At 42.5% G+C, this 11389-nt stretch overlaps 1 protein-coding gene across 1 annotated transcript in view; it reads right to left on the bottom strand.

Moving 5' to 3' along the window:
- srbd1 (S1 RNA binding domain 1) overlaps positions 1–11389 on the bottom strand; it is a 42584-nt gene that overhangs the window by 7922 nt on the left and 23273 nt on the right. Inside the window, exons 17-19 of the mRNA XM_031873852.1 lie at positions 2480–2586; positions 1255–1422; positions 836–973 (exon numbers count right to left, since the gene is read on the bottom strand). Of these exons, the coding sequence (XP_031729712.1) occupies positions 836–973; positions 1255–1422; positions 2480–2586 (413 nt within the window). The remainder of the gene's footprint in view (positions 1–835; positions 974–1254; positions 1423–2479; positions 2587–11389) is intronic.

The following is an 11389-nucleotide window of genomic DNA, read 5'->3' as shown; positions in this document are numbered from 1 at the left end:
AGAGAGAGAGAGAGAGAGAGAGAGAGAGAGAGAGAGAGAGAGAGAGATGGATGGATGAGAAAGAGAGAGAAAGGTGTCTGCCAAAAATGCAGGAATGAAACAGAAATGTTAACAAAAATGAGCTGTGTGGATTTGTGGGAGAAGAGAAGGTGTGAGAATGTGTGAGACTAAGAGGACGAAGAAAAAGAGAAAGGGAATAGAGGGTGTATTATAATAGCAATGGGCGGTTATTTGTCTTTTTAAACCACCGACCCCTAAACAACTCTTTGATACACTGTACGATACGGCCGACTGTTGAACACACACACACACACACACTTAAGATAAGCAAAAACAGTCACACAAGCAGCATCACTCCATCTTCACACATGTTGGACACAGAGACGCATCCACTCACACACACATGCGCGGAGGCCATTAAAGGTGCATCAACATGAGGGGAGCGTTGCTTAAAGCCACTAGTGTCAGAACGTATGTAGACTAAACACAGTTGAGTGACTACAGCTGTAAGAGAGCGGGCTCTCACTCCCTCTCCCTCTCTCTCACACACAGGACAATACTAGTATTGGGCAGATGTGCAATGTGCTTTTGATATCAGCATCAACAGCACTAGCAATCATTTCTCACACGAGGACACACACAAAGTCACACTGACATACACAAGAGCCAACGCCTCCTCTCTGGTATCCAGTGTCTGTGTAAATCAAATCAGAATCCTCCACCACTATAACCAGCCCCATATGAGACGGTGTCAAAATCAGCTCCATCTTAGCCCGAACATGCTTTGGCCAGTGGGGGTAGGCTGTGTGTGCGTTAGTGTGTGTGTGTGCTGTACCTCTGTGCCACATGGTAGGACTCTGGGTGTATGCAGGTCTGGTCCAGGGGGTTAAATAAGGTCGGAATGTTGGTAGTCTTTCCTTTGCCCTTCTTAGCCGCCGGTTTCTCTGGTACAGGGGGAGGTGAAGACTTGGCGCTGTTTGGACAAGAATGAAAGGTGTTATAATTTTATCAGGAAGTCAGAGTCACACACAACTTTGCATCAAAGGGTTGATTCACCAAATTACAAAAAAAACATCTCATTCACTTACCTATAGTGGTATCCTGCCATGAGGGCGGTTTACGTTTTATTATTTTTGACTCTGAGATTCCTGCTTCCTCTCCAATATACTGGAGGCTAATTCATTCTGTTTGCTCACACTCACACTCTTGAAAGTTCCTTTAACATATGTATAGATGTACATACAGTTTGCACACCTGTGTAGGGTCTGCGGGTTGATTCTAATGAAGCCGGCACACTGCTGGTAGGTCTTGGGCCCCATGCCTTTGACCAGTTTGAGTTGCTCCCTGTTGTTGAAGGGACCGTTCTGCTCCCTCCACTCTGCAATATTTCGCGCTCTGCCAACATTCAGGCCTGCTACATGCCTAGGAGATTAAAACAATAAATAAAAAGGGAAAATGTCATACAACGTAATCAAATTTCAAATACGTTTGTTGAGGTCTGTGTGTCTATTTCTGAGGACTCTATTGGATGACAAAGTTTCAAAGTGTGATGTCTTACCAGTACACCCGTCTATGGTGTCCTGGTAATAAACACATTGGTTCTACATCTGGCCCCTTATTTCTATAATATATAAACAAGCAGAGCGGATTGTGCAGACTGTGACCTGGCATTTAAACAAGCAGGGGAAACACTAGTTTAGTGAGTATATTTGTCCAGTTATGGCTGAGCAACGCAGGGAGGCGATTTGAAACTGAATTAGGTCTGCTCTGTTAATGCCTCCAGTGACTCACTCACACTAAAACACACGGCAATGTCAACACTCCACATAATACCTCAGTCATCAACACGTTGGTGTGAGTGTGCGTGTGTGTGTAATGTGTGTCGCACAACTCCTGGCAGGAATGGAAAAAGCTCACTTGCAGAGCAGACAGGTAAACAGATGACCTGATGCCTGCCCTGCAGCTAAAGCCAGCTCGCTTCATACCACACTTCAAGTGTGTGTGCGCATCACATTTGTGCACTTCTTGTGCTTTTAAAGCAGGTTTGTGTATTGCACATGCTGTAGTGAATGAGTGCACAGTATAATACCAAAGATATTTGCGATTGTGCATACATGTACATACACGCGTTTGAGAGCCATGTGTGTGTATGTGCGTATGTCTACCTCGCCTAATCCCCTCTGCTGATTCCAGTTGTCCCAATAAGTGAGGCCTGGGTGGGAAGCTTTAGTCTAAACAGAAAGCTGGCATGCAGGGTGTGTGTGTGTGTGTGTGTGTGTGTGTGTAAGCATCGAGCATGCGCATGAGTGTGGATGAAGCTTTGCCATGTTGTGACTGCTAAGGGAAAGTATGTCAGAGGTCTAAGCCCTACTTCAACTCGGTTTCACAATTTGCATGTGTGTGTCTGTGTGTGTGTGTGTGTGTGCGCAGTAGAGAGTGCACATGCTTGTGGGCACATGTATCTTCATGTGTCGTCTACCTCATCAGCGTCTCGGAGCAGATGTTGATGTCCACCCCGACGAAGCTCACACATTCCTGCACCACACCATCCAATGCCGCCTTCAGAGCTCCCGTAGACACATCATGCTAGAAACACACATTTAGCAAAAACACACACACACACACACACACACACACACACACACACACACAAAATATGAGCAAGTGCAAGTTATTTTACTGGTTTAGGACTTTCATAATATTTTCATAATAAGTAAAAAATATATATATTTTTTCCTCCAAATATATCTGGATATGTTGTATTGCGGACTTCTGATGGACTTTACATATCCATGTTCTGTTTACGTAAACCCCCAATTGTATATTTACTCACTATTATATTCCATTTTAGCTTCATACTATTATTTGGTCCAGTGCAGGCACAATTTCCCCAAGAGGATTATCAAAATGTCATCCTCAAAGAGAAACAAAAGCAGAGTGTTAGCAATAAAATGCTGTCAAACTGAGCGAAAGAGGTTTGATTGACAAGTAGAACAGTGAGAGAGAGAGTAAGAGGGAGATAGGGAGCACAGATGTGAAAGGAGAGGGGGAATGTTTAGTTTGGCTTGTCAACAATCTCTCTCTCTCTCTCGCTCTCTCTTACTAACACAGAGTTCTCGTAACTGTAGCATCCTTCAAATGAACTCTCCACATTTCTCAACCACCAGCCAATCACCCATTCATTAATCAGCACATGTTTTCCAAAAGGGATGGATTCTTTTTCCCCTAATAAGGAGCAGGGAAGATGGCCAAGAATTAAATGAAGAAAATGAGAGGAGAGGAGAGTGGAGCGGAGCAGATTGAGGTGAAAAAAAAAAAATACCGTAAAACAAAACACCAAAATAAGATTTAGGAAATTCTATGAGGCCTAGCGGTCGTCCCCAGACGAAGAGAAGCCCTGAGCAGTGATTCAGTTCAGCTGCAGACTGATGCCTCAGCAACTGCTCGAGGATTGGCCGACAGTCTAAACTAGACTACTGTTGGGCTACGTCTGGGTATGTGCAACTGTTTGTGTGTGCTGTGTGTGGACGGCCGTGAATGGGACTAGCATGGGTTGTTGTCCTGTAACATGATCAAGCTCTGAGCAAACACTGGCTTGTAAACAGTTAACAGCAGCAGTTAGCAAACGCACCCTTCTCTGTCAGCAAGAGCAGGACACATGAGGACAGAGGGGGGGGGAGAGACTCATAGGTTTTGCTTGACCTTTTAGAGACATTGACTAGTTTAAACAAGGTTTAACCCGAAATCACTGCACAGGTTCAATATGAACCTAACTTAACAAATGCAATCCTTTACTAGAAAGCAGAGTTTTAGCAAATATATTTTTTGTGATATATTGCCAAGAACTTCTTCCATTCACTTCGCTGCAGCTTCTAATTTTAAACAAGAGTTTTTTTTATATTTTAAGATTGTGTCACTTGATTTTCCCAGTACTGTTTACAATTCATTACAACTGAATGCTGTTTCCTTCAGAAATAACATCTCACTAATAAATTACTGTATTTATTTAATCTGAATTGTTGGATTTGATGAGCTGAGGTTCTATTTTATGTGTCCGGTAGTGTCCTGTAATACCAGCAACAAAGCTGTTTAAACTCGCCCTACAATGAGCAGGACGGTAAATGTGTGAACAGCAGAGGAGAAGAGTTGAGGTAGAGCTGTAGAGACAGCACAGCACCCCTGGTGGTGACTCCTCGTGTGACCTGCAGTCTGATTCTCAGTGAGAATGCTGAGACAATACAGCCAGAGGCATTTTGGAGACTATATAAATAACTTTCCAAACAATAAGAAAGTTCCCACTGAAGGTTTTATGAATTCCGTCCGGTGAGACGATATAGAAAGAGGAAATCACCTGTAACGACACACCTGAGAAGAATGTCTTCACATGAGAAAGGTGGATGTGTGCAGGGCAGTGTGAGTTTTAACCTGCAATGAAACCCCAATGAACGTGTTCTCACATTCCTATTGAAACCTTATAGAGGTGGGAGCAGCAAAACACATACCGACTGCTAACACAGAGGTGCATAGAGCTACAGGACTGTGCTCAACTAGAGATGGAACTTTAATTAGTATTCATTTCATCCCAATTAAATGTTCATTTTGCAAAACCAAAATGTACAGTAATGCACTATAAACTTCAGCTATGTATCATAAATTCACATTGGCATGTGTGGGGAAAGAAACTGGCCTTTCATATTTCAAGAAATCTGACTAAAATGTATCCTCAGCCAACCACTGAGGCCAAGGCTAGATGTTAAAAGTGCTATTGGCTGGCCTGGTCAAGAACAGTACAATGCTATTATTTCTGTATGTGTATACTGTGACATGGCTCAGTACCAATAGCTGTATGGTCTAAAAAATAAGGCACAAATTAGTCACAGACTCATCCTACAGATCAAAACGTGTTCTCTAGCATGCAAACATATGATAAAAACAAATATAAAAAGCCAGGGCAAACACATTCAAACAAGGAAGAAAGAAAGACAAGTATTTATAAAGACCAGTGTTTAAACAGAAATACTCAGATGACCATTAAAAAGTAAACCAGGACAATCAGGCAAACGCACAGGCATAGATTTAGAGAGTGTCTCTGGCACCAGCAGCAGTGATTTAATGTGCCGGAGTTTGAATGGAAGAGAGCAGCTATTACAGAAAATGAGCGAGTTCTGCTCTATTACACACACACACACACACACACACACACACACACACACACACACACACACACACACACACACACACACACAAGTGTGTGTGTCCTGACAGCAGAGGCCCTCATGGTGCTCTACTCAGTTTACAGTGGCACTAATGGAGCATGTCGTCCAGTGTATCTTTCTATCTCCCGCTCAATCGGTGTATCTCTCATTAATCTCCCTTAGAGGTAAACAAGGCATCAGGAATCATACTTTAGCATCATCTTAGCCACGACTGTGCAGTCCTAGTGTTGAGCGTTTATCTTTTCAGATCACACTGAACTCCACCTTCTCAACACTCTACGTTACTTTTCTACTACTGCCTTTTCTATCTCTGTGGTTGTATCTGACTATTTCACTATAAACTGTATTCTTAGTATCTAGATCAGGACTGAGGTTTGGTGAGTGGGGGCACAGTGATGGAGAGATAGATTGAGAGAAATTAGCAAGACAAGTTTTTTACAAGAGAAGGTCACAATGAGACAATACCAGTCGACTTCAAACTCGTTTGTATCCACAATCTTTACTCACGGACACACGCACATCTTGCAACCTTATGGGCAGACTTTCACCAACTCTTATTCCATCCATCCCATGGATACGCTACTATCCATTTTAAAAACCACCTCCATTCCCCCAAATCCTTGGTCCCAACACCCGAAACCCCCAAAATCATCCAGAGCCAATAGACAGTATCCCTGCACTACGTGTGAAGGTCATGTTTGGATTGGCCGGAAACCAGCTGAAGCCAACCAACCAACACGCAGGAACAAAGTGCTTCTGTCTGCACCTCGAGTGCTTAAATGCTGCTGAGTTACCACACGTCAATCAGGGAGAGATAGTGAGAAAGTACAGAGCAGGACAGAAAACCAAAACAATCTCCTCTGTGAGCTATTTCGTTGAGAAACTGAGAAGCATATAATGTCATTATTGTCGGATACAGAAACACAAATGTGTTGCAACACGAGGCATAATCTAAATCCACAAATCATAAATATAGAGAGAGGAAATAAGGAAGGTGAGGCAACTGCTGAGAGCTATGGTGTTAACTGACAATGATGGCGGAGGTCTTTCGGACCGTCAGCAGACTAGAAACACCGTTTACGATGCCACAAAAAGCTTGGCAACTGGAAACATGCTGGAGCCAGAATGGCTGCATGTCCCAAGAGCCTGAGGGCAGCAAGTGATGGAAGGATAACCGTAAGATGATTGTATGACTGTGGGATCAAATGGCATTAGGCCTCCATTCACCGCATTCAGGCTGGGACATGAGAAACGTCTTCTCCCGTCTTGTAAATTAGGCTTGTATTCATATTTCCATTATTTTGACATGTGGGGGGGGGCAATCTTCTGATTGCATCTATGCTTCAAACATCGTAAAAAGTTGTCTTTTTTTTTTTTTTGGATTAAGGGACCAAAAAGTTGACATATTATGAGTATTAGTAAAGAGAATTTGGAGTACATTCTCTCCCTTGTGCTTGTGTATGACAATGCTGTGAATCTGCCACTTCACGTCTATCACAACAGGATAATTAAGGGACTATGTAGAAACTAACAAGGTGCCTGAGGTTATATGAAGCTCATGCACATCTTGACTGACAGCTCCTATGAGGCTTCTGAGAACTCCGTCTTGAACATACTGCATACTATTCCCATCACGAGGGCTTGGCTAAGAGTCGTGTCTGCGAATACGTGCATAGTTAAATACCAGTCGTAAATCAGCAGCTGAAAGTGATATGACAGCAAGGATATGGATTCATGGTTTTCCAACACCTTTCATGAATGCCTAATGGCTATTTCTCTACTTCCTGCAAAACAGTCACGCACACACACACACACGCACACACACACACACACACACACAAAACCTGAGGGATGCAAAACAGAGCATGAGAAAATTTAAACAGGAGAAGAAGGCACAGGGACTAAGTTTCCCAGCAGATGAGATCAGCTGATTTGAGGTCATCATTTTATACACCCAGAAACACATTTTGACTTCCTTTCCCCAGCTTATAAATCTGACTGATCGTATTTTACAGTTTTCTGATGTTTCTGTGTTTTACCCATCAACCACTGGTTTAATTCTCTTCCAGATAAAGAACGAGACAACGAGGGATGCACCGACTTTTACAGTCCTGATAACGAGAGCAATACCTGGGCTATCGGCATCGCCTCATACTGAGTACCAATCACATACTAGTGGCTGTATTCCTCACTGTATTATTTATTATTAATATAGTAAATTGTACACTAGCAACTTAAAAATCTTCAAAATTCGAGTGTAAACCTTTTTAATGCAGCAAGAAATTGGTCAAAACTGTGTCAGGAACTAAAATTCCAGTAAATAATGTAGAAAGTATATAAACATAGAATTGAACTGAATAGCTCGGCCTCATTGTCACAGATACCTGATCCAGCCCTTTGAGTTAGATATCAGTTATCAGTTATGGGTGCATCCTTTGTGACAACCTTGATATTAGACGGTGCCAATAATAGTAATAAAGGTTAAATCACCACCGAAACACAAACATCCTCACTCAGTATAAACGGTGCAGCGCTAGAATAAGAAGCCTGACGTGACAACAGCTAGTACATGTTTTCTATAAATTGTTGACTATGCTGATAATTAGCATGAGCCTGTTTAAATCCATTATATGAGCAAAGACACCAGTGTGACTCATCACACAAACTCACTCAACACACACCGTGCTGTGACAGACCTACTGCAAGAGAAATAATTAAATAAAGTAGCAGATAATGTTTGGCAGCTTCGGAGTTTTGTTTTTCCCCATGCCTCAAAACACAGAGACAGGAACGATTAATCACTGTGAACCCTCCACGGCTCTCCTTCCGTCTCTCAGCTCTGTCTGCTCCTGTCTCCCTGTAGGCACTCCGACATTCAACGGAAAGAGATCGCATGCTCAAATGCACAAGCAAACATTGGCACAATCGCAGCACCGAAATGCCAAAAGACATGTTCTTTTTAGCCGATACATTGCTGAAGAGGTCAAAACTCTAGCAACACTTGCAATGTATGTCCACAATACATGCTCTACCACTTGAGAGGGAAGAAGAACGTGGCACAAAAAGGAAGGCAGAGGACAGGGAGTCAGTGGGAAAAGCAGGAACACTTTAGCAAAAAGATGAAAAATGGAGGCAGAGAAGGAGAGCGGGTGAGAGAGGTGAGGAGGAGAGTGACAGTTTCTTTAATATCCGGCTGGCGGGCAATGTTTTCTTACACAGCAGTGTGTGTCTGTGTGTGTATTTTCCAGTAGCAGTTCGTTTCACAGCCCTGGGGATCTCCCAGCTGTCAACAGACCATCAACGTAAAGAGCTGATTGACAGATGGAGGAGCCGTCCAAAGGCCACGCCCACTAAGTGTCTAAGTGTAAAGAACACAAGACTCCGGGAAAAAGTGTTCTGAGCTACAAATACAATCTCTCTCAAATATAGCTATATATATATATATACACATACATAAAAAAAAGACTACTGATACTGCCATTCAAGCAGACGTGTATCTGGCAAACTCCGTATCCAGAAAACCGCGTCTGCCAGAGGTACTGCAGTGAAAACAGTGTTCCCACACCAATAGTTACGTCCAATCTGATTTTAATGGGCCTCACTTTTTTAGCCCTCAGCTCATTTCCTCCTTTCTCTCAGAGCTGTCACTCACTGGGTCAGCAGAGGGAGAGAGAAAGAGGGAGCATGCTGTGCCAGCTGTCTAGAGTTACATCTGCCCTTCTGCTGTTTGGGTCTAATGGCAATAAACTCTCAGAAAGCTCAAAACGCCATGAATCACACAAAGAACATGCAGGAACACTCACATATGCATGAGTGCACTCTTCTCACACTCATTTTCCCCACAAATACATACACGATTATAAGTGTAGACACACACACATGCAAGCACATACACACACTTAACCCTTTAAACTTTGAAAAAATGCATGGGGAGAATAGTGTGTGTGTGTGTGTGCGACGGCTGCCACGCAGGTCAAAGTGATGTCCCATCTCATATCTGTCGGCACCCAGAGTTTATTTACCCGGCGATATTATCATTTGTTGACCTAGTCACATGATCTGAGAGCAGGAGGTGCAGAACCCCGGGCACCCCTGGGAGCCCGGTCAGGACGTGGTGAGAGACACGGGCCTGAGACCCAACACACTCAGCCACATACGCACAATACAAGCTTCTCCTTTCTCTTTCAAATCTCCTTTTTCCCTCCCCCTTAAATCCCCCCATTATCCCTTTACCCTTTGTCACCCTCTGCTGTCTTTTTTTTAACCCCTTCCTTCTCCTCACCCTCTCATCCACAAACCACAAAAAGAGAAGGGTATCGAATGATGATACGTTTACGCGACCAGCAAAAGAGTGTGAGCGACATTTTGACATTGACGAGTATGGATACATCTGTACCAGCGCATCTCGTAGCCACGGTTCATGCTATACTGACTCAGTGTCCAGCAGCATCCTGTCAGTAATCCTGATGTATTCCCTCAATTCCTAGCAAGACTGATTGAACATTTCACAGCAATCAGTCAATTAATCTGTTAGTTGAGCCAAAAAACAATCAATTGACAACAATTTTTTTGATAGTTAATTAATTGTTCATTGCTACAACATTCTGATTCCAGGCTCTGATCCTTCTACTATAGTTTGACATTTTACTAATTAAATTAATAATGAAAAACATCAACAGATTAATCATTCATGAAAATTATAAGTCTACATCAACTCCTCCCCCTTGTTGTTCAATTATTGAATGAGCTTTACGTCTGTCAGCAAAACAGGAATTCTTCTAATTTAATACTAGAAGTGTAAAATGACTCTGCAAAAGAAACACTGTCCTCTATCCGTGTCCTGATCATGCTCCAGTATTTTAAATGTGTTCGATGTATATCATGTGGATGCTGTGACCACTGCATTAGTCACTATTAGTTGTACTACATATTCTACTTGCCCGAGTCTTCCTCTGCCTCTTTGTTTTGTTCCTATTTCCATCCTCTCATGCTCTTTATTTCCACACAACCTCCCATATATGGAGGACAATACTGCATTAGTAATAGCTGGCGTAAATAGTAGGCACACTGACCTAATGCTTGTCTCACACTATTACACACACATATACACACACTTGTGAGGAAGAAAATCAACATTGAGCTAACTGTAGTTCCTCTGCGCACACACTTGAGAGCATATGGACAACGAGCAGCAAACATACGTCATGCCTGATCTCCATTAATTGAATTAGCTGTCACCCTTAGCATCATCTGTTGACTCAGGCCTCAGCCAAGTTTATCTACTTCCCTGCTCGCCTCTCTTCTCCCAAACTTTAAGTTTTACTAATTATTCCGTCACATCTTCAACCCCTCTCTCACATTCCCTTTGTGCCTGTAGTCCACACCTGAACTCTTCAAGAGGTCTTAATGAAAACTTAACATACTGTACATACTGCTTAGAATAAAAGCTACTTCGCACATTTTTAAACACAAATAAGTTTTAGGGATTAAAATAGCCAATTGTTTAATTTTTTGAGTATTTTAGTATAGAGCAGTTATAATGGGTTTAAATTACTTTTCTGTTCTCCTCTCTTCCTTTCTCTTATTCCTTCTGTGAATTCTGGTTGTGTTGGTTCAAGTAAAATAATTATGCTGCCATTTTGGTCAGGACGCTCTTAAAGAGACTATACTATAAAGAGAAAAAATAAAAAAATACACACGCCCAATCTTTGCATGTTTGCTGTGCTACCACAAACTACAGCAGACCATGTGTACGATCCTCACACACACACACCATTGCTTCATCTGTGGTTTTATCCCGGTGCAGTGATACAGCAGTGGCAGCCGCACGCTGTTACTGCAAGAAAGCCGTTGAGCATCTCCAGCTCCAACAAGCCTGATGGGGGTTTAGTCCAATCAGATCGCAGCATATTTGTTAACAGCCTCACGGACCCAATCAAGGACTCTGCTATTTCACCTACCCCCGACGTTACTTAACCTTTTACTGGTTATATTTAAAATATTTTTGACGAGGAGTTATTATTGTTATTGGGTGAAACAAATACGAAATCTCTCCTGAGATTAATCAATCGAATTTGTTAACTATTCGACAAATTTTTGGGAGTAGTTGACTACTAAAAGCCAGAAGTCATGAATGCACACACACACACACACACACACACACACACACACAC

Source organism: Anarrhichthys ocellatus, unplaced genomic scaffold, assembly GCF_004355925.1.
Source record: "Anarrhichthys ocellatus isolate YVR2014 unplaced genomic scaffold, GSC_Weel_1.0 scaffold3, whole genome shotgun sequence".
NCBI lineage: Eukaryota > Metazoa > Chordata > Actinopteri > Perciformes > Anarhichadidae > Anarrhichthys > Anarrhichthys ocellatus.
This window is presented reverse-complemented; position numbering and strand designations above follow the sequence as displayed.